General features: G+C 38.3%; 1 protein-coding gene across 2 annotated transcripts in view; it reads left to right on the forward strand.

Annotated features, from left to right (window-relative positions):
* The first annotated feature begins 372 nt into the window (after positions 1-372).
* The window catches only part of TNKS (tankyrase), a 161,570-nt gene continuing 137,060 nt past the window's right edge, over positions 373-24,882 (forward strand). For both annotated transcript variants that reach the window (XM_019953442.2, XM_070781326.1), the window contains exons 1-2: positions 373-1,088; positions 23,494-23,718. In XM_019953442.2, coding sequence (XP_019809001.1) covers positions 416-1,088; positions 23,494-23,718 — 898 coding nt within the window. In that variant the 5' untranslated portion in view covers positions 373-415. The remainder of the gene's footprint in view (positions 1,089-23,493; positions 23,719-24,882) is intronic.

Raw genomic sequence — 24,882 nt, forward strand, 5'->3', positions numbered from 1 at the left:
CTTGACATTTGATAAACGACACATACCTTGCACAGAGTTCCATCTCAATAGCAGGTTCTGCAGCAAAACAAGGAAGACTGAAGGAGACTTGGCAACAGAACGGTACAGGGCAAGGTAAGCAGGTTCAAAATGAGAAATGCAGGAAAAGTTTCTCACTTAAGCCCAGGCTAGTTTCAGTTTTCAAATCTCCCCGCCCAGCCCGCGAAGGCGTCACAAAGCCCGCCCCTCGGCAGCAAGGCCACGCCCCCTTCCGCGGAGGGGCTCGGAGCTCCCAATACTTCCCTCCCACCCTTTGACCCCGCCCACTCCTCCCAGCATCATTTCCTGTGCGCTGGGCGCTAATTGGTCCGGCAGTCGGAAGTGAGGGCGGGCGGTGGGTCCGTTGCCGCAGTGACAGAGCTGGGGGAGTCCGAAGATGGCGGCGTCGCGTCGCTCTCAGCATCATCACCACCATCATCAACAACAGCTCCAGCCCGCCCCAGGGGCTTCGGCGCCGCCGCCGCCACCTCCCCTCCCACTCAGCCCGGGCCTGGCCCCTGGGACCACCCCGGCCTCCCCTACGGTGGGCGGCCTGGCTCCGTTCGCCTCCCCGAGGCACGGCCTAGCGCTGCCGGAGGGGGATGGCAGTCGGGATCCGCCCGACAGGCCCCGATCCCCGGACCCGGTTGACAGTGCCAGCTGTTGCAGTCCCACGAGCACAATCTGTACGGTCGCCGCCGCTCCGGTGGTCCCGGCGGTTTCTGCCTCATCTGCCGTCGGGGTCGCTCCCAACCCAGCCGGCGGCGGCAGTAACAATTCACCGTCGTCCTCTTCTTCCCCGACTTCTTCCTCCTCTTCCTCTCCATCCTCCCCCGGATCGAGCTTGGCGGAGAGCCCCGAGGCGGCCGGAGTTAGCACCACAGCACCATTGGGGCCTGGGGCTGCGGGCCCGGGGCCAGGGGTCCCAGCAGTGAGCGGGGCCCTGCGGGAACTGCTGGAGGCCTGTCGCAATGGGGACGTGTCCCGGGTAAAGAGGCTGGTGGACGCGGCAAACGTGAATGCTAAGGACATGGCCGGCCGGAAGTCTTCTCCCCTGCACTTCGCTGCAGGTCAGAGACTTTTTGAATTGTTTATTAAGGGTTTTGTGTTTGGCACTGGGCTCCGGGTAGGGAAAGAAAACGAGTTATGATGATGCGAACGATGGGGGCGTGGTGATGATGCCTCAGTACTTCTCGGGAAGCCTTGAGGTTCCTTTCTTTAGGTGGTGCCAGGGTGACGGGGGCGTGGTAGGGGACCGTGTGAGTCCCTTCTTTTTAGTTTGCACAGTGATCCTTGTGCTCATCCCCAGCCTCCCTTAGTGGTCGTCTCAGGACATGGATATACTTAACTTTTTCAGTTCCGAGTGTGTCGGAATAAAGTTGATCTGAGCAGTGTTAGAGTAGTTTTGTCGTGTGTTTGCTGATTTCCTTTTTACAGGAGTAATGTCGCATGAGGACAAACTAGACCAAGAGAGGTTTAATAAAACTCAACAAGTGTTAAGTAGCTATCGTAACCTTATCATTAATATAAGAGACTTAAATGAAGTTAGTGAAACTTTCTCCGCTTTTGAGGTAGTGTACAGTCCGATTGGGTAGATCAAAATGTGCCTATGTGAAACAACTGGAGAAGAATATTTGGATGCATTATGTGATGGCAGAAGAAAAAGCTTTGAAGTTCTGGCAGCTGCTGTCTGTTGCTTGTGTAACATAATTTACCTTATCTCAGTAGCCTCAGTCTCCTCATGGGCAAAAATGTATATGGGGATTGTGTGAGGATTTACTGAGAAGTATCTGGAACCTAAGTTCTCCCCCTAAAATACTTATTCCTAAAACCTGGACCGCTGCACACTTTTATTTTTAAAGCAAGTAATTATTTTTTTTTAAAAACCGATAATATGTTTTTATAAAATACAGAGAAATTTAAAACAAAAAGGATCATAATCTCATTGCCTAGATACCTCCTATTAACATTAAAAAATAAAAATGCTAAGGTTATATACCTTAGAAATGTTACATTAGAAATGTGTATGTTGTATGTACATTCATATAGTACAGAAATATACGAAATGAAAAAGCATCACACATAATCAGAGATGATACTCCGAAGATAACTTCTGTTAAGTTTCATGCTGTATTTCTAATATATACCACTCTTTGAGTTTGTTCTGTTAATGTAAAGCGTATGTTAAGAACTTAATGTATTGTTTATTTCTACCAGAACTCGGAAAATATTTTTATCCTCATTTTACAGATGATGAAAGTGAAGCATGTACACTTAAATAATCCTAAATTCACAAAAGAAGTAGTGGAACTTGGATTTAAACTTAGTTTGATTTTGAAATGTGTGAAGTCCAGGTTAAACAATTACACTTGGTTTAAGATGACTTTTCATTTTTGTGAGTAATTTTTATGGAGTTTTCACTTTGGCAGTGTTTGGGGAGAAGAATTAATTGGGGGCATATACACTCCAAGAGTAATGTTCACATTTTTTTTTTTTTTTTGCAGTCCATACTTAGCAATAAATTTTATTTTGTAACATGCAAAGTGAATCAAAAGTTTCAGGAAACACTTCTTTGCCTTGCTACATGTGTTGTACTCTGATATTTTATATCCTAATCCATTTCCTTTCTTGCAAATGCTATTTGTTATCCCATTAATGAGTCATGGTCAGCAGTGTGAGAAATACTTAACAGGAAATCATTATTAGATCGCTGGGAATGTGGACACTACTATTAGGAAAGATTGAGGGCAGGAGGAGAATGGGGCGACAGAGGGTGAGAGGGTTGGATGGCATCATCAACACAATAGACCTGAGTTTGAGCAAACTCGGGGAAATGGTGAAGGACAGGGAAGCCTGGCATGCTGCAGTCTGTAGGGTCACAAAGAGTCAGACATGGCTTAGCAACTGAACATCAACTATTAGGAATGTAGAATTGAATCAAAATCAGGCTCCCATTTAAGTGGACAGATGCTCACAAGTGTTGCTTATTTTAGATGAAATCATTTCTTTTTTTTAGGCAGGATGAAAGATCTATAATAAATGAAGCAAAACTGCCTTTGTAGACTTTATTCCAAATTTTCCTATTAGAACACGTTGTTTCACGAATCTTGCCATTTTTCATCATACTGCATTGTAAGTAATCACTTGCAGATGATAGTTACATTAATTTTGGTAATATTTAGGATTAGTCACACATAAAATAGTGCTTATCTCCCAAGTCACATCTTCTGTTTGCCACAATAGTTACTTTTTATTCTGTTTTTAGAGTTTTATGTGTACCCAGCTAAGCTAGAAGACAAACAGTGAAACAGTCCTGTAATTATGTTGTAGTTATGAGACCCTAATCTTGAACTGGCTTATTTAGGGAAAAAAATAATCTGTTTTAGTTCCGTGTGGAAAAGGGAACAAAAACAGTGAAACTGTCTATGGTGTAAAAGCGTAATACTATAGTCAATTTACTGTATTTCATGTTTATGTTCATAGCATTAAAGCTTTGTTTAATCTAGTCTTGTTCATGCCTAGGCTGGGTAATTAAAAGTGATTCTCAGTTGACTATTACATGATTGGAATGCTAGTCACTGAATGTCATGGAAGAGCTGTTTTAAAGATAGGAAATTGGTACCATGCCTTGGATGAAAAGATTTAAAAATTGTAGTTCCAGTGTTCCACAAATCTTTAATTACTTAAGATGTGAAAGTCACTCAGTCGTGTCCAGCTCTTTGGGACCTTATGGACTTTACAGAACCCCATGGAATTCTCCAGGCCAGAATACTGGAGTGGGTAGCCTTTCCCTTCTCCAGGGAATCTTCCCAACCCAGGGATTGAACCCAGGTCTCCCACATTGCAGGCAGATTCTTTACCAACTGAGCCACAAGGGAAGCCCAAGAATGCTGGAGTGGGTAGCCTATCCCTTCTCCAGCTGATCTTCCTGACACAAAAATCAAAACGGGATCTCCTGCATTGTAGGCAGATTCTTTACCAAGTGAGCTGATAGCTTATCATAGGTTGGTGTTAAATATTGACACAGTTTTGAAGTGGTCAGTTGTCCTTACCCTTATGGAGCTTACAGTCTACTGGGGAAAACTAAAAGCAACAATAACAAAAACCCCACAAAGTGTCCTAGAGTGATAGGAAAAGTAAACTGTTCTCTTTTGGAGCAGGCAGTAAGGACGTTTGTCCTGATTTTAGATCATTTAAAGAAGTCTTTCTAGATAAAGAGATGTTTTAAAGCGAGGATTTAAAGGATGAGTCCAAGCTAGCCAAGCAAAGATGGGAAGGAAGAATGTTAATTAATGCCTTTATTTCCATTTAAAAATAAGTATAGTTCTATGGAATGAAATGAAATCATTTTTAAGGCTCTTTGAAGTGGTGTGAAGTCGTATTCATATTTAAATCCTTATGTCTTTTTTTTAAACCATAAGTCTTTCCAGCAGCGGAGTTAAGAATCCTTTCTATCCCACTTTGGACTCTGATAATTGTTAAATGTGTCTTAGAGACAGTATTAATAATGTCCACAACTAGAAACATAATCTTTAGTTTCCACTATTGGTATAGATTCTTACAGTACTGCTTCTGATACCTTCTTAAAATGACTATATTAAAATGATCCAGAAGAAGGAAATGGCAACCCACTTCAGTGTTCTTGCCTGGAGAATCCCAGAGACAGAGGAGCCTGGTAGGAGGCCATCTATGGGGTCTCACAGAGTCGGACACAACTGAAGTGACTTAGTAGCAGCAGCAGCGGCAGCAGAGTTTATATAAGACTTTTACAGATAAGATGCTTGACCTTGGTTGTTCAAAGGACTATCAAAGCTGTTGAAATAGGATCAATTTAGAGTGATGTATCTCCTGAATTCAATTCCTAGTAATGACGTATTTTTGTTAAAGGACCAGTATATCCTGAGTTTTCTTTTTAAAGAAAAGTTCGGATAAGGTCTTTGTGAAAAAACAACGAAAAAAGTGTTTAATGAAGCACTGATTTCTGAAATTTCATGGTATTTACTTTAAACTGAAGAAATTTTGAAGTAGGCTTCCTGGTTACTTGAATGGTGAGCATTAGTTAACATATGACTTGACTAGGACTTGTAATATAGGGTACTTCAATATCAAAACCAGCAAAATATGTATGGGAGTTTTGTGCTTTCTTTTGATTTGAGAGATATCTCCCTCAACGCATATTAACCGTATAGAGATTGCCCTACTCATTTCTCTTTCTGTTCATTTTTTCCATCATGTCCATACTTGTCCCCCTACCTCCATCTCCTTCACTGTTTCAATTCTGTTTAAAAAAGAACAAAACAAAACACCAGGCTCTAGACTGTTGTTGCCCATCAGTAGGTAAAAAAATGAGTCAGAACACTTTAGTTCTGGAATGGGAATCTTTCTATACATTATCTGGCAAAGTCCTTGATTATACAAATGTTTATATAGTTATATAGTCCTTGATTATAGCAAATATTTTTGCCTCAAGGTTTAGTAAAGGTCCGATTTGATACAAGAAGAAAAGGAGCTAGTTTCATAAATACCTTCTCAGACTTAAAATTGTTGACTACAAATTGAATTATCTTTTACTTAGTCTTTTCTCAACACCTTATACTTTGGTTAAGGTACCACTTTTAAAAAGTTCATATAGAACTTTTAGTTAGACAGGTGTACAAAGTGTCTCTTTCTTTTGGATTAATGGTACTGCTCTTTGGAAGCAAATGATTGAAAGAGCAAATTAGTTAAATGAAGGTGTTACGTAGAAGTGTCTCTCAATAGTAATAAGTTGGTAACAAGCAGACTGCAACCATAGAGGAATACATACATCGGTTAAAAATACTGTCTGATTTCTGTTATATACGTGTCTGCTTATATTTTCCTTTATACATCAGTATTTTTTTTTATGATGTGTAATTTGTAGACATTTGTGCAGCTGCCCGTAAATACACCAGTATACATATCATTATCCAGAGTTTAGTGTTTGTTTAAAGATTTGTCTTTTCATATAAAATCTGTACAAATCTTACATCTTATATTCACAGAATTCTGACAAATGCAAATACCTGTATAATCCAAATCGTTACAGCTAATTTAGAAAGTTCCTTCATGTTATTTCCCTCTATCCCTACCCCTCCCCTCCCAGCAGACACATTGTTCCAACTTTTTTCCACTATAGATTGGGTTGTCTGTTTTAGAAGTTCATATATATGGAATTATGCAATATTTCCTTTTTTGGTAAGACTTCTTTTGCTAAACATAATGCTTTTGATGTAACTTGTATCAGTAGTAGGTACTTCATTATATGAGCATGCTACATTTGCTTTATACCTTCAGTTTGGTTTATCCCTACTTTTAGACCCTTAGGCTGTTTTCAGTTTTTGACTATTACGAATAAAGCTGTTACGCTCATTCTTGTAAAATTCTTTTTGAGAACGTAGATCTTTCTCAGTACCTCGTATTGAAATTGCTGGGCTTTAGGGTAGGTAAATTTTAAGTTTTATAAGAAACTGCCAGACCTTTTCTCAAGGTGGATGTGCCATTTTACATTCCCATTAACAACATACAAGAGTTTCCATTGTTCCATGTCTTTGCCAACATTTAATGTTTTCTGTTGCTTTCATTTTAACCAGTCTGATGAGAATGTGTGGTATCTCATTCTGCTTTTATTTTGCATTTCCCTGACCTTTCCATGTGTTTATCTGCCATTTATATTTTTTCATAAAGTCCACTTACCTTTTTTTAAACTGGGCAAATCAGTAGGACTATATTAGTAATTATTAAAGCCTTACTGTATTCAGTTCAGTTCAGTTCAGTTCAGTCGCTCAATCGTGTCCAACTCTTTGCAACCCATGAATTGCAGCACGCCAGGCCTCCCCGTCCATCACCAACTCCCGGAGTTCACTCAGACTCATGTCCATTGAGTCAGTGATGCCATCCAGCCATCTCATCCTCTGTCGTCCCCTTCTCCTCCTGCCCCCAATCCCTCCCAGCATCAGTCTTTTCCAATGAGTCAACTCTTCACATGAGGTAGCCAAAGTACTGGAGTTTCAGCTTTAGCATAATTCCTTCCAAAGAAATCCCAGGGCTGATCTCCTTCAGAATGGACTGGTTGGATCTCCTTGCAGTCCAAGGGACTCTCAAGAGTCTTCTCCAACACCACAGTTCAAAAGCATCAATTCTTCAGCACTCAGCCTTCTTCACAGTCCAACTCTCACATCCATGCATGACCACTGGAAAAACCATAGCCTTGACTAGATGGACCTTTGTTGGTAAAGTAATGTCTCTACTTTTGAACATGCTATCTAGGTTGGTCATAACTTTCCTTCCAAGGAGTAAGCATCTTTTAATTTCATGGCTGCAGTCACCATCTGCAGTGATTTTGGAGCCCAGAAAAATAAAGTCTGACACTGTTTCCACTGTTTCCCCATCTATTTCCCATGAAGTGGTGGGACCAGATGCCATGATCTTCATTTTCTGAATATTGAGCTTTAAGCCAACTTTTCACTCTCCTCTTTCACTTTAATCAAGAGGCTTTTTAGTTCCTCTTCACTTTCTGCCATAAGGGTGGTGTCATCTGCTTATCTGAGGTTATTGATATTTCTCCTGGCAATCTTGATTCCAGTTTGTGCTTCTTCCAGTCCAGCGTTTCTCATGATGTACTCTGCATAGAAGTTAAATAAGCAGGGTGACAATATACAGCCTTGATGTACTCCTTTTCCTATTTGGAACCAGCCTATTGTTCCATGTCCAGTTCCAACTGTTGCTTCCTGAACTGCATAAAGGTTTCTCAAGAGGCAGGTCAGGTGATCTGGTATTCCCATCTCTTTCAGAATTTTCCACAGTTTCTTGTGATCCACACAGTCAAAGGCTTTGGCATAGTCAATAAAGCAGAAATAGATGTTTTTCTGGAACACTCTTGCTTTTTCGATGATTCAGCGGATGTTGGCAATTTGATCTCTGGTTCCTCTGCCTTTTCTAAAACCAGCTTGAACATCTGGAAGTTCATGGTTCACATATTGCTGAAGCCTGGCTTGGAGAATTTTGAGCATTACTTTACTAGTGTGTGAGATGAGTGCAATTGTGTGGTAGTTTGAGCATTCTTTGGCACTGCCTTTCTTTGGGATTGGAATGAAAACGGACCTTTTCCAGTCCTGTGGCCACTGCTGAGTTTTCCAAATTTGCTGGCATATTAGTAACTGTATTTCCTAATGTGTATGAAGCTACCCCAACACTTCCCTGATTTCCCTGGTGGCTCAGATGGTAAAGGATCTGCCTGCAATGTGGGGGACCCAGGTTTGATCCCTGGGTCAGGAAGATCCCCTGGAGAAGGGAATGGCAATCCACTCCAGTATTCTTGCCTGAAGAATCCCCATGAACAGAGGAGCCTGGCAGGCTACAGTCATGGGGTCACAAAGAGTAAGACTCGACTGAGTGACTAACGCTTCCGCTTTTCACCCCAAAACTTAGTAGCTTCAAATAACAAGCATATTTTATTTTCTGTGGTTCGAGATTCCAGGTGTAGGTCAGGAATCTGGGCAGGCAGGTCCCTTACCATCTGAGCCACCAGGGAGGCCCCTTTTGTGTGTGTGTGTGTGTGTATATATATATATATAAAACTTATATATATGGGTAACTGAATCAGTGTGCTATATACCCGAAACTTACAAACATTGTATATGTTCAGTTAAAATTATTTCTGTGCATTACTACAACAGAACAATGTATAGCTATGTTTTCCATCCTTTGCAAAAAAGAATAATGTAATTTTACTTTTTCCTTGTAATTTACCTTGTAAATTTATGTTTTCATAATTTTACTGGCATTGTTAGATGTATAAACTTAGGCATGTGAAAGTATTAGTCGCTCAGTCCTATCTGACTCTTTGTGACCCCATGGTTCCTCTGTCCATGGAATACTCCAGGCAAGAATACTGAAGTGGGTTGTCATTTCCTTCTCCAGGGGATCTTTCCAACCCAGGGATCAGACCTAGTCTCCCACATTGCAGACAGACTCTTTACCATCTGAGCCACCCCAAAAAAGAAAATATATCCTTATTTCTTTTAAAAGATTTCCCCTTTTACCTTTCATTTCTCATAAGCAGGAGTTAGGAAACTTTATATATATATGGCCAGACAGTAAAGATTTTAGGCTTCATGCCCTGTGGATCTCTGTTTCAACTGTGTCAACTGGTCACCTCTGCTTTTGTGCCATGAAAGTATCCATAAACAATGCATAAATGGATGGTATAGTTATGTTCCAATAAAACTTTATTTGTAAAAGGGATGGCCAGATTTGGCACATGAATTTTAGTTTGCTGATCCCTGTCATAAGGCATTGTGTGTATTTTTTTTTTTCACTTTTGTTTTCCTTCTTGTTTAGTCTTTACTTCTGAAATACTTTTTTATTTTGAGTAATTTCTGAGTTCCGTCATCTTATTCTAACTCACATATATACGAGGCTTTCATATCTTACATCTTTTTCATATTGTCTTTTAGCTAATATTGAAATAGTAGATCCTAATTTTGGTTTTTTGGGGGGTCATTTTCTTCTAGTCTATATTGCTAATAGAGGTGTTACCCTGCTCACATTCTTATGAAAACTCTGCATGGAATTTGACCTCATTTTTTTTTTTTTTTTTTTTACTGCTCATTTTTAGAGAAATTAATTGCTAAATAATCAAGGATAAAAATAAAAGCCTGAACCTTGAGGGTAACTCCCCTTGTCCTTTCTCCTCATGTTGGACATGGAACTCTGACCTAGAATAGAGTAAGTCTCACAGGAAGGTTTGCAGGATCATCTCTTACAGGCATAGCATTTAAATTAAGCAGCATAATTTTATATTGATATCTTAGTTTATATAGCATACATTGCTGCTTTCTAGGAGCCTTAACCGGAGACATCGTGCTAAGGGCATTTTATAGGTAAGATGTCTTCCTCATAGTCTATTTACATAGAAATTTTCATGAAGAGAGGCTTAGTCTAGTCACCTGCCTTTTTTTCCTCCCCGCAGGCATCCCTTTCTTTCGCAAGGAACTGACTAGGTCACAGGCTAGGTATGCCTTTCTTCCAAACCAGACATGATTCTTTGGCAGTTTAAAGACCAAAGAAATATATCTGAAGGATATATCTTCAAGAGCCAAGTTGTGAGCATAGATATGTTTAAAAAAAAAAAAGTTGGATCTGCAACTTAGAGCCCAGGAGAAGAAAAGTGATAGAGGAATGTAATAATGCTAAGCACATGCATTTTATTTTAGTGTTAGGTCTTAGAAAGGAGTAAACATCACCATGAGTCTTGCAATGAAATGCAGGTGAAAACACTAGAGTAACTTATTCATAAATGTATTTAATAGCCTGTTTTTGCTTTTTGGACAAATGTTTTGAGTAGTTGGTTGTAAAATATGAGAGAGATACAATTGAAGACACAAGAGCCTCTTAAATTCTCATTTTTCCCCTATGTCAGGGTACTTAAAGTTACCTTGGTCTATGTTTATTCTTCTGACAGGAACACTCAGAAAGGTAGGTTGTAGCCCTGATCTTGGGGGGAGCCTAACACCTGTATCATCAATGTGGGTTCATAATAAGAATTGAGGAGAAGGCAATGGCACCCCACTTCAGTACTCTTGCCTGGAAAATCCCATGGACGGAGGAGCCTGGTAGGCTGCAGTCCATAGGGTCGGTAAGAGTTGGACGCGACTGAGTGACTTCCCTTTCACTTTTCACTTTCACGCATTGGAGAAGGAAATGGCAACCCACTCCAGTGTTCTTGCCTGGAGAATCCCAGGGATGGGGGAGCCTGGTGGGCTGCCGTCTGTGGGGTCGCACAGAGTCGGACACAACTGAAGTGACTTAGCAGCAGCAGCAGCATGGGTTTCTGGGGTATTTATACTAAAGCCCAGGTGCTCAAGATAACTTTGAGGTTCATGTTCTAAAAGTTATTTAATTTTGAATAATTGAGGAAAGTTATGAGTGTTTTGTTTTTGTGTGCCTACTGGGTTTTCCTTAATAGGCTTCATCAGATATTCAGAATTGCTTTTCCCTACAGTGAGTTGCCGGGACCTTTGTCGAGTAGAAACTTGCTTTGCCTGTTGGTTCAGGAATCTATGTTTAAAATGAGAGCAGTGTGAGCTTAAACCCTTTTTTTTTTTTTGAGTGTTTTCTTGGAATGTGTCAGTTCCCTTTTGAATTAAGGTTTGTGAATTTTTTAATTGTAACAAAAAAAGGAAATAAAGTGTTGTAAATTTTCCTTTCCCTTTAGCCTTTTTGGTGTAACACAAACTAAACCAGTGGTTGGTGGCAGATGATTTATTGGCTTGTTTGTGTGGACTTGCAACTTTTTTCTTCTGTGGTAGACTTTTTTTAAAAAAGAAGCAACTTTTGTTTTATTTTATGAAGAACACTCTTATGTGAAGCTGGTGGGTTTTTTAAAAAAAACTGTGAGGGTCTGATGGTGAAGAATGCAGTGACTAATATGTGTCCAAGTATGTCAGCGCTACAGAATACAGTGACTGGCTGGTGCCAGTGTTTTGGTTCATGTCAAGGTGTCAGCAGTTTTACCTACTGTTGCTTTTGCATTATCATGAGCACTGTCTTAATATTATTTTGTAAGTGGTTTTGACTTCTCAGATCCCCCCAGAAAGGGTCTCTGGAACCACCAGGGGTCCACAGACCACACTTTGAAAACTGTTGAGCTAATACAAATAGTTCCTAATTTTGCTAACCTTTTTTTTTTTTTTTTTTTGAGAATCTGATAATAGGTATGGACATTTCCTCTGAAACACATATTTAAACATCAAACTTACATGTAGTTTTCAGAGGGTTATAACTTCGAGAAGCACTAGCTCAGTGGTTCTCAAACTTCATATCACAGTCACCGGGAAGGCTTTGTTAAGGCAGGTTGCTAGGCCACACCCCCACTTCTTCTCATTCAGTTGGTCTGGAGTAGTCTGAGAATTTGTATTTTTTTCATCCATCCTATTTGGTACTAAGGCAATGGCACTCCACTCCAGTACTCTTGCCTGGAGAATCCCATGGATGGAGGAGCCTGGCGGGCTGCAGTCCTTGGGGTCGCTAAGAGTTGGACATGGCTGAGCGACTTCACTTTCACTTTTCACTTTCATGCATTGGAGAAGGAAATGGCAACCAACTTGTTCTTGCCTGGAGAATCCCAGGGACGGGGGAGCCAGGTGGGCTGCCGTCTGTGGGGTCGCACAGAGTCGGACACGACTGACTCGACGTAGCAGCAGCAGCAGCAGAACTCTTATTAATCTGGAATTTTGCATTTTCCTTTAATTAGTAGATGTCCTGTCATTATTTCTACATTTATCTGCCCTCTCTTCCAGTCCTCTGTCTCGCCTCTCTCTTCTCTCCTTTACTTCAGTTTCTCCTTATCCGATGTTTTTTGGGAGAGTTCGTCAACCGGTTTTTCCTCAGGAATTGTTTCGTTTATTTCCACTGTTACCCAGTCAATTTATTATATCCTTCATTTCTCCTATTATATTTTTCAAGATAATATTTCCAGTTGGTTTCACTTGATAGATTTTTGTTCTCATGTTTTCAGTATTCTCCAGTTTTTCGCTGGCAACACTTAATTTGCCAGTTTTAAATATCTTTTTTTGGTCTATTAATTCTGCTCTCATTTATTCTGTCATGGTGCTTGCACTCCTCAGACATCCTATTATTTTCTGCTGTGAGCTTATAATCCCTTGGAAATGACAGCTACTTGGGCCAGTATTGCATTTGAGAGGATGAGTTTGGGGTTCTAGCTTTTGGTTCTCCATATGGTTTTAGCCAAATAAGGGCATGCGTCAGGGTAGAGAGGCCCTGGATGTGATGCCATCCTAGGTGCTCAGGGTTCCCCTGACTCTCTTCTGTCCTGTAGGCATGTGCTTTGCTTCCCACCTCAGCCAGGTTCCACTGTTCTGCCTCGTATTGTCGCTTCTCTTTTGGCTAGAGGTGCACTGGAGATACCGAACTCGTGTTCTGCTGCAGCACAGGGGACAGGGTGGCAGAGGTGAGGGGAGGACTCAGGTCACTTGCCCCTGTTCTCTGTCCTAGCCAGGGTGACCGATCATCTGCAGTTAAGCTGATGTTTCTTCCCACAGTGGCACTCAGCCTTTTTTTTCTCTTCCTTCCCAAGGAGCTGTGATTTTTTTACCTTGTTTTTGTTTGTTTGTTTTGTATTTTTGTTGTTGTTTAAACTGGCATCTGGAATTCGTGTCTTGTCCTTTCACTTTTGGTGTTTTTTCCCAGTGTTTTGGGGGAAAACATACATTTTTCTACTGCTTCCTAATGAAATACTTCATTTTTTAGTGCTTCCTAATGCCATAGTTCTTTTCTTCTATCTAACTATAAATGTTTTCCTTTCTAAATCAGATTCTGTAAGATGGAGAAATTAAATTGGTCAGAATCCACCTTTGACAAATGAAAAATATATGCAACTTTATTGCTTTATAGAAGTCATTTTGTAGTTGGCTTTCTAAACTGTTATTTTAGAAGTAACAGGGAATATACTTCCTTTTGCCTAACCATGACTTCTGATCTAATGAAATGTAAAATAGTTCTTTATTTAAAAGCTGATATAGTTAGAATTGAAATTAGAAAAGGAAGTAATAATGACTTTGAATGTTAAGTAAAAAATGTATTTTTTTTGTCATAGAACATTTCTTATAAAGTAAGCAGAAATCTAATAGGTATCCAGAGATCTGTGTATATTGGACTTCGTAAATTTAACCCAGTCCATAGAAAACCTTTGACATTTTAAAGAATTATCGCAAGACTTCCCCTACCTCCCAGTTTAGAGCATAATATTGTGGCATGTAATTTCCTCTACGTGTGCATGTGTGCTAAGTCGCTTCAGTCGTGTCTAACTCTTTGCGACTCTGTGGGCTGTAGCCCGCCGGGCTCCTCTGTCCATGGGGTTCTCCAGGCAAGAACACTGGAGTGGGTTGCCAGTGCCCTCCTCCAGGAGATCTTCCCGACCTAGGATCGAACCTGTGTCTCCTGCAGCTCCTGCATTGCAGGTTTCTTTACCACTGAGCCAGCGAGGAAACCCATAATTTTCTCCATAAAATGTAGTGAAACTGAAAACTTAAAAAAAATAGAACTACCCATCATGTTGAAATGGATCTGCTCTGCTGGGTGTCCTCCTAATTTTGAGGCTGCCTCCTGCACATCAGCCAAGATACAGGTGTGAGTCAGGCTTTTTTCCTTCTAGTTTTATTGAGATAAAGTTTGCTTTATCACACTGTATAGTTTTTAAGATGTATGGCATAATGATTGATTTATGTATGTCATGAAATGATTATCAGCGTAAGTATAGTGAATATCTGTCATCTCATATAAGTAGAAAATGAAAAAGAAACAAATGTTTTTTCCTTGTGATGAGAATGCTTAGGATTTACTCTCTTAACATCTTTCATGTGTAACCTAGAGCAGTTGTAACTGTATTTGTTCTGTTGCACATTACATCCTTCATACTTACTTATAGCTGGACTTGTCTGTATTGACAATCTTTATTCAGTTCCCCTTCCTGCAGCCCCACCCGATCTCTGATAACCACAAATCTGATCTCTTTCTCTGAGTTTGTTTACTTTTTAAATACAGTTGACCTACGAATAATGCAGTGAACATAGTGGTGCAAAAAAGATATTTTTTTGAATTAGTGTTTTACTTTTGTTCAGAAAAATACCCAGAAGTGGACTTGCTGGATTGTCTAGTAGTTTTTTTTCTTTTGAGGAACCTCCGTACAGTTTTCCATAGTGACTACATGGTTTTCATTCCCACCAACACTACACAGCAGTTCCCTTTTTTCCACATCCTCACCAGCACTTATTATTTGTTGTCTTTTTGATAATAGTTATCCCAAGAGGTGTGAGGTGGTTTTTATTTGTATTTTCCTGATAAATAAGGAGTTGAACATATTTCATGTGTTTCTTGGTCATCTGTATGTCTTATTTGGAAAAATGTTCAGATCCTCTACCATTTTTAAAATTGGGTGGGTTTTTTTTTTTTTTTTTTTTTGGTGTTGAGTTGTATAAGTTCATTGTATATTTTTGGTATTAACCCCTTTATCAGACACATCATTTGCAGATATTTCATTCAGGAGGTGGCCTTTCATTTTGTTGATAGTTCCCTTCATTGTGCAGAACTTTGTAGTTTGATGTAGTCTCATTTGTTTACTCTTGCTTTTGTTTCTCTCACCTGAGGAGTCATAACCCCCAAAATATTGCTAAGACTGAGGTCAGAGAGTGTACTGCCAGTGTTTTCTTCTAGAAGCTTTGTGGTTTCAGGTCTTAAATTTAAGTCTCTAATCCGTTTTTAATTTATTTTTGTACATAGCGTGATAAAGTAGTTCACTTTGGTTCTTTTGCCTGTAGCCATCTAATTTTCCCAACATCATTTATTGATTTTTAATTCAGTACAGTTATAAATTACTGTGCTTAATAGACCTTTAGAGATGCTCACAGATACCTGGAACTGCTGCTGCTGCTGCTGCTGCTGCTGCTAAGTCGCTTCAGTCATGTCCGACTCTGTGCGACCTCATAAATGGCAGCCCACCAGGCTCCCCAATCCCTGGGATTCTCCAGGCAAGAACACTGGAGTGGGTTGCCATTTCCTCCTCCAATGCATGAAAGTAGAAAGTGAAAGTGAAGTCCCTCAGTCGTGTCCGACTCTTAGCGAACCCACGGACTGCAGCCCACGAGGCTCCTCCGTCCATGGGATTTTCCAGGCAAGAGTACTGGAGTGGGGTGCCATTGCCTTCTCCATACCTGGAACTACTGGTATTAAATTGGTGAATAAGTTTGTTGGCTGGGAAAGAAAAGTTACTTTAGAAACCTTTCAGCTATTGCATAAATGTGTCATGGCTGAATTTTGTTTCATTGAAAGTAATTTTATTGTCATTGTAAGAGCCTTGTTTTGTTTTTTTTTTGGGGGGGTGGTGGAAATGGATTGGTATGCTTAAGAAAGTAAGCAGGTTATTCTGATATTTTAGGTTCAAGTTCTTCCTAAAGATTTTAGAGAAAACAGTGAACACATCTGTCACCAAGTAACATTTTATGTTTCGTAACTTTCTGTTATTTCTTCTGAGTTACTAAAATAGATATAATACATATATATATATATAAGTTAATGAGTTGTTTTTCTAGACAGTTCCAAACATATTTTATTGTTACTTCGAGAGTCTTTTGGGTACAAATTTTGTATAAATTATAAAATGTGAGAGATGTGATATAAATTTTCTCGTTGGTTTTATAAGTATAGATCAATGAATTTAGCAGTTCAAATGATGTATAGCCTTGTTGCTTTGCTGACAATCCAGTTAGGTCGAAATGTCTTTAGGCTATGATTTTCTACTATAAATAAAAAAACATCACGTTTAAATACTCCAGATACCTTAGGTTTTTCTCCTTCTATTAAATTTTAGAATGCATAGTTATTAGTTACAAGATTTAATATTGCCTAAGGTTGTTCCTTTGAGGCTTTAATTTTAAGCAGTTTAAAATTCTGAACACAAGTGAAACAATTTTCTGTCTATAAACTCAGGCCTAGTGAATAGATACCAATGACCTTACATTTGATATTGAAACATTTTTGAGAGACTTTAATTGAAACTCTGACATTAGAATAAGAAAATTGTTATGTATATTGCGTGTAGATAATGTGTTATCAATTTAGGTTTTCCTCATAGTGCCAGTACAATACTTTCCACATAATATATTTTTTAAGCTTTCTGAGTATGTAAAAAAATAAAATTGTCTCTCACACTCTTTAGGGGAAAGAAAATGCTAAAATTTATAAAAGAGGTTCATAAAACTTAGTTTAGTTGAACAGTTCATCAGGGTGAACTTTTTATTGCTGCTTGCTTGCCCTACTCAAATTCAGATTGGTTATGTATGACTCAGAGGTTCTGTGCGATCTGGTTTTACTGACCTCCCCTAATGCACCACTGCCCCTTTCACCGCCAAAAAACCTTAAAATACCCAATAATCCTTGAAAAATAAGGTATTAATGGAGAAAAACACAAAATAGAAGTACATATGAGATCTGAATTGAAGGAAACGTATATCATACAGATGGATTAGAAGACTCACTATTCTAAATTTGCAACTTACAGAATTAATTCTAGAAGAGGAACATATGTCAGCATAATAGAGGCCATATGTGACAAGTCCATAGCTAACATCATGCTCAATGGTGAAAAGACAAAAGCGTTTTCTTTAAGGTCAGGAACAATATAAGTGTATCCACTCTTGCCACTTTTATTCAACATAGCATTAGAAATCCTAGCCAGAGCAATTAGACAAGAAAAAGAAAAGTCATCCAGATGAAAAAAGAAATAAAACTATCATATTTGCAGATGATACTATATATAGAAAAACTTGAAGGCTCTATCAAAAAGGTTCAAATAAGAAAATTCAATAAAGTTGCAGGATATAAAATCAATATATAAAAATCTGTAGGCTTTCTTTACACTAGTAATGAACTAATAGAGAAATTAAGAGAACAATCCCATTTACAAGTGTAAAAAAAGAATAAAATACCTAGGGTAAATTTAATCAAGGAAATGAAGACCTGTATATTGAAAGATGCTAATGAAAGAAATTGAAGAAGACAAATAAATGGAAAGATATTCTGTGCTCACGGATTAAAAGAATTAAAATTGTTAGAATGTCTGTACTACAATATAGCAATAAAGATTCCATGCAACCCCTATAAAAATTCCAATGGTATATTTCATAGAAATAGAGCAAAACAGTTCTCAAATTTGCCTGATATCACACAAAAGACTCCAAATAGCCAAAGCAATCTTGAAAAAGAAAAACAAAGCTGAAGATACCACGTTCTCTGATTTCAAACTATATTACAAAGCTAACTTAATAAAAACAGTATGATATTGGCATAAAAAAAGACATACAGCTCAATGGACAGAATAGAGAGCCCAGAAATAAACCCATTCATATATGGTCAATTAATTTATGACAAAGGAACCAAGAATATACAATGAGGAAAGGACAGTCTCTTTAATAAATGGTGTTGGGAGAATGGACATCTACATGCAAAAGAGTGAAACTGGACCACTATCTTACACCATACACAAAAATTAACTCAAAATGGATTAAAGACCTTAGTGTAAGACCTAAAACCATATATCTCTTAGAAGAAAACATAGGTGAAATCTCCTTGACATAGCTCTTGGTGATGATTTTTTGACTCTGACACCAAAAGCAAAGCAACAAAAGCAAAAATAAGTAGACTACATTGAACTAAAAGGCCTCTGCATAGTGAAGGAAACCATCAACAAAAATGAGAAAGCAACCTACTGAGTGGAAGAAAGTATTTGTGAATGATGTTTCTGGTAAAAGGTTAATGTCCAAAATGTACAAAGAATTCATGTTGAAAACAATTTTGAAAGAATGTGTGTGCGTGGGTGGGTAGATTGACCTTGAGTAATTAGAGTCTCTCCAAGTTTTTATCTTTGGGCTAAGAATTGGATGACAGAAGGAGCTAGGCATGTGAAGATCTGGGTCTTCAGGCAGAGAACACAGCAAGTACAAAGTCCTATAGGCTGAAATAAGTTTGTCATATCCAGGGAACAGAAAGTGAAAGACAGGGTTAGTAAAGCTCAATAAGATAGGAGAGGTGAGAGTGGCCAACTCACTTGTTAAGGCATCAGATCATATCAGTCACTCAGTCGTGTCCGACTCTTTGCGACCCCATGAATCGCAGCACACCAGGCCTCCCTGTCCATCACCAACTCCCGGAGTTCACTGAGACCGCGTCCATCGAGTCAGTGATGCCATCCAGCCACCTCATCCTCTGTCGTCCCCTTCTCCTCCTGCCCCCAATCCCTCCCAGCATCAGAGTCTTTTCCAATGAGTCAACTCTTCACATGAGGTGGCCAAAGTACTGGAGTTTCAGCTTTAGCATCATTCCTTCCAAAGAAATCCCAGGGCTGATCTCCTTCAGAAAGGACTGGTTAGATCTCCTTGCAGTCCAAGGGACTTCTCCTCAAGAGTCTTCTCCAACACCACACTTCAAAAGCATCAATTCTTCGGCGCTCAGCCTTCTTCACAGTCCAACTCTCACATCCATACATGACCACAGGAAAAACCATAGCCTTAGGAGCTTTTATTATGTGTGTTATTGGAATCCATTGCAGGATTTTAAGCAGGGAAGTGACCTGATCTGGTGCATGCCTTGAATAGAGACACACTCTGCTCTGTTAAGGATGAATTGTTAGGCAGCAGATGTGACAGTAGAGAGACCAACAAAAGGTTTTGTGCTGAAGTCTAGACAAGAGATTGTGGAGCTTGAAACCAAGCTGGTGACCCTAGGGAGTAGGCAGATTTGAGATGTGTGTTTGGAAGTATAGTTCATGAATATCAGAACTGAGGGAAAGAATTCTTCAACAATAAAATGAGGAAAATGCTTGTCACAGGATGTTATCACAGGAGCTAATACTTGTCAAGCATTTGGCATTCTTCTTGTCAGAAAAAAAAAGCTTACTAAATGTTAGCTACTTAACCATTATTGCTGCTATTTTTATTTTCAGGAATAAGGCATATACTTAAGCAAAAAGAATTTTTCTGTAAGAAATTTTCTGTAAAAGTTAAATTATACCTTTTGTACAACTCTCAGTTTGGGAGTCTCTTCTAATAGCACATACTGTTTTGTTGGTAAAGATCAGAGTGTTACACTGTCTTGATTTTTAACAGCCTCTGTTGGCTCAGAGAGAGATGGTTCATTGGTTTTTCTTTTGTGCTTTGTAACTCTAAGCCTGGAGAAGGCAATGGCACCCCACTCCAGTACTCTTGCCTGGAAACTCCCATGGATGGAGGAGCCTGGTAGGCTGGGGTCCATGCGGTCGCTAAGAGTCAGACATGACTGAGCGACTTCACTTTCACTTTTCACTCTCATGCATTGCAGAAGGAAATGGCAACCCACTCCAGTGTTCTTGCCTGGAGAATCCAGGGACAGAGGAGCCTGGTAGTCTGCAGTCCATGGGGTCGCACAGAGTCAGACACGACTGAAGTGACTTAGCAGCAGCAGCAACACTAAGCCATAAAGATATGTATAAATAGAAACATTATTCCTTTTAAAAATTGTAACTTAACTTTTTTTGACATGTGCTAGATTGGTGGAATGGGACACTGAACATCTTGTGTGGGTCTGTAATACTTTCACTTAGAAGCTATTTCCTATGAGTTAATTTATAGGTAAGTTACTGTGTGGTCAAATTCTGTGTAGTTCTTTGAATCAGCCCTAATTATTATTTTTATTTTGGTTCTTTAGACCCCCCCAAAAAAAATCAGTTACAGAGATAATTGCTACAAACCTTGGTTATGAAACAAAGGCCTTGTATGACCATTATAGGTAATGAATTCTCTTTATGTATAAAAAGTAATTAATGCATATGCATTAAACATGGATAGAGTGGCGAATGACCAGTTATGAATTGTACTTAATAGTACAGGTAGAGTACATGTTTTGATAAGCTTTTTATGTATGGTTTTCTAAATTACAGTACTTTAAATAGGGGATTAATTTTTTGTGGGTAACACTGATTTAATGAATTTTAATACAAAATCAAATTAGATGATTTCATAATTGACACATAAAATGTATCTTTACTGATTTTGGCTGTTCACCTCCACCTTTTTAAACTTGCATGTGTACACATACATATATTTTATGCAAAATTACGTTTTATGTAATAAGAAAAGAGATAAAAAAGAAGAAAAAATTCCGTATTTCTAGTACCTAGTGATTTAGTCTCATTTTCTATCCATCTATATTTCAAATATCATATTTTTTCTCCTATATTTTATTTTATATATTTGCAATGCAAAAGGCTAATTGAGGGACTTCCCAGGAGGCCCAGCGGTTAAGACTCACGCTTCTACTGCAGGGAATGCAGGCTTCATCCCTTGTCAGGGAACTAAGATCCCACGTGCAGCGTGGCACAGCCAAGAAAGAAAGGAAGGGAGGGAGGAAGGGAGGGAAGGTAGAGAAAGAATGGGAGGAGAACTGATTGATGTATAAGCAACACAAATCTATGTTGGAATTTTTTATAATATTGTGTGTGTATCTGTGAGGGTGCGTGGGTGGTTGGTCTATACCTTTTTTGTTTTTTTTTTTTTACTATGGTAAAATATAAATTTAAATTTTTTATTAATTTTAAGCAGTTTAAAAGTAAAATGCCATTTTTGCCATTTTAAAATATATGGCTCAGTGATATTAAGTCCATTCAGTGTTCTGGCATCCTTTCAATACAGATGATTTTATTCAAAAACTGTCATTTTATCATTTATGTAACAATATTATTCAGAGAAGGCAATAGCACCCCACTCCATTACTCTTGCCTGGAAAATCCCATGGATGGAGGAGCCTGGTGGGCTGTAGCCCATGGGGTCGCTAAGAGTCAGACACGACTGAGCGACTTCACTTTTCATTTCACTTTCCTGCACTGGAGAAGGAAATGGCAACCCACTCCAGTGTTCTTGCCTGGAGAATCCCAGGGGCGGGGAGCCTGGTGGGCTGCCGTCTTTGGAGTCACACAGAGTCGGACACGACTGAAGTGACTTAGCAGCAGCAGCAACAATATTATTGGGCATCTAATCTCCATGATTTTCTGTAAATAACATTATGGTAAACATTCTTGATGCAAAATCTTTGTCCATGAATAAATCATTTTTTAAATGATAAAAATTGAAAAGTGGTATTTTGAGTCAGAGAGTATATTTGTTTAAGCCTATTCATGATAATGCTACATTTTCTTCTGAAATGTGGTACCATGAGACTTCCCTGGTAGTCCAGTGGTTAATACTTTCCTTCCAATGTAGGACGTGCAGGTTCAATCCCTGGTCAGGGAACTAAGATCCCACATGCCTCCAGACCAAGAAAACAAAACATAAAACAGAAGCAATGTTGTAACAAATTCAATAAAGACTTTTTAAAAAATGACCCACATCAAAAAACCTTAAAAAAAATGTGGCACCAGTTCATATTCACATTATCAGTGTGTGAACACAACTCCATTTCACCACTTTCTTGCTGGTACCAAGCATTTTTTATTTTACTTCAATTATTAGTGAAGAAAGGAAATTAGTTTTCAAACATTGTTAGTGCACTAATTAGGGAAATGTGAATTTGCATGCAGGCTTTACTCAAATCTATAAAGCAGGAGACTTTTTCTTGGCCTATGTTCCTGGAGTGAGTGAATTTCTAAAGATAGTGAAAAGGACATATATTGAAATAAATCTTTTTTTGGTTTCTATTTTCCACATAATTCTCATTTATTTAGTTAATATATGCGTAAAATGAAAGAAGATATGACCATTACTGCTTTCCACTGTTAAAATGTCATGTTCTGTCATTTTCTAACAACATTACATGGTAAGTAATAGCATGGAGGCAGTGATACCTAGCTGGCAAGTCCTAATAAAATTTAAAGTAGGAAAGGAAAGATCACTAATAAAAGTATTAAGCTGGTAAAGATAAAAATGCTAATATTTTCAGTAATCTTTTTTTTTAACCCATTGCATTGTAGCTTAAAATTTCATCATAGTACTATGATGACCTTCAAATTATCAAAATGGCTATTTTTTCCATTTTTAATTATCTCACTAAATCCTCATCATGCTGGACTTGGCATAATGTTGTGGCCCTTTAACATCCGTAATGTGTTTTCTTGGTATTTCTTACCATTCCCAGTGTTTGCCTAGTCTGTACAGTGCTTTAGATATTTTTCTGGCTCTTCTAACAATACCCTCCAGTACCACCATTTTTCTGTCTGAAAATTGTGATGCTTTTCACCAGTGTTCTGGTTCTGTATTTCCAAAAGCCTGTATTCTCATTTATTTGTCCTAAAATTCCCTCAAACTCAGTAAATCCAAATTTGAATTGTAACTGCACATTTCATTTAGTTTGGGTACCAGTCCCAAGAGTAGATATTATGGCATTATTTTTAGTTCTTCCTTTTCAAATACCTTGTAACCAAGATATTTGTTTTTTTTTTAATATATTTGATAGTTTGATATTTGATAGTTTGTAACCAAACTATCACCATGTATTTCTGATATCTGTATATTCTCCAATTTCCCTAGTGTAATGTTAAGTGCTGTGCTTTGTCTTAGATTTGATTTTCATTGGTATTTAAAAATATAGAAATGGATTTTATGCATCTGATTTTGAGAGGAAAGTGAATGCCTTGGACAGGAATCCTGCCTCATTCATCCTGCATTTCTAGCATGGAATAGGTGTTGAAGAAATGTTTTTGGAAGGAATTGCCCAAACTAAAGGAAGAGCTTCCTTAGTTCTCAGTTCTGTGAGATGAGGCAATCTATTTGAATGGCATCTTTTTTTTTCTTTACCTTTTTGCTGTAGAACATAGTACTTCAGTTACTCATATTTGTTGATATTATTGTTAAAGGAATTCTAATGGTTCTTTTTACAAAACTGATTTACAATATAAAATATTTTCCCTATTTTTAGGTTTTGGAAGAAAGGACGTGGTAGAACACTTACTACAGATGGGTGCTAATGTCCATGCTCGTGATGATGGCGGTCTCATTCCACTTCATAATGCGTGTTCTTTTGGCCATGCTGAGGTTGTAAGTCTGTTACTGTGCCAAGGAGCTGATCCAAACGCCAGGGATAACTGGAACTATACCCCTCTGCATGAAGCTGCTATAAAAGGAAAGATCGATGTATGTATTGGTAAGTATTATTTGGTGATATCTAAATTGTAAGGTCAGCCCCACAGATAGAATAACATTTAAAATAAAGGTTTACCCTTGCTTGTTTTTTATTGTAGTGGAAATAATGTTTCCTCAGAATACGGAACACTTTGTTACTTCTTATAAGCAATTATTTTCCATCAAAGGGGAAGTAAAGACATGGTAATCTAAAGTTGGTTAGGAACAAGATTCACAATATTAACTCTCCAAATGTAAGGCAAATGCCAGCTGGGGTGGAACTAAATTTTGATGGATTACTGTTATCAAATTTAGTTAATTTACAGTCTTTAAAAGTCTGAAAGTTTTCCATCCTAGCATCAATGAGAACCATTATAAAGTACAAGTTCTTACTGAATTGGATGACATATTTGGATGTTCAGGTTGATTCAAGGAAAGTCATCTAGTACCAAGGCAAAACCTTTTTCTTTATGTTGCTAAAATTGAACACCAGCTATTTTATTAGCCCTGGAAAAGCGTTGAATGATTCGAATACAACAGTTCAAGGCTTAATATTTTCAACAGAGTCTAGAGAAAAAGCAATTTCAAACAAAATTGAACTTTTCAACAATTTTAAGTATTGCGATTATATGAAATTGTATTCAATCAGCATTTCTTTCTCCTTTATATGTATATCTAAATAGGCATCTATTTTAGACTTTGCTTTATTGTGTAAAATCTTTGGTTTTGAAATCTAAAACAGGCTTCTAGAGAACAAGCATAGTGTCTCCTGAATGTATCGTCTCTTTCTTGAAACTCAAGATGATGGATATTTGTTTCGCCTTTAGCAGGTTGATTTACAAATTATCTTCTTGAATGGCACCCATTTTGGTATAATTGGCTATTTTTTCTGATAAAACTCAAATAAATATGTCACATTTAAAGATACAGAGGTGGTGCTGTTATAAAGATTTTCTCCCACTTCATAGCCATCTATTCCAGCTTCAAATATATTTTTTTGTTTTCCTCAAATTATTGCATTGTCTGACAAAACTTCTTTATTCTATTCTCTGCCATTATCCTTTATCACTTCACCAGCCAATTTTACCAAATGAAATTCAAGGTCATTTCAACATGACCCTTATACCCTATCCTTTTTGATCTTTGACATCTTACACTTGATTCTCCCATTTCCTCCTAAGTCTCT

This window comes from Bos indicus, chromosome 27 (assembly GCF_029378745.1).
Source record: "Bos indicus isolate NIAB-ARS_2022 breed Sahiwal x Tharparkar chromosome 27, NIAB-ARS_B.indTharparkar_mat_pri_1.0, whole genome shotgun sequence".
In the NCBI taxonomy this organism is placed as follows: domain Eukaryota; kingdom Metazoa; phylum Chordata; class Mammalia; order Artiodactyla; family Bovidae; genus Bos; species Bos indicus.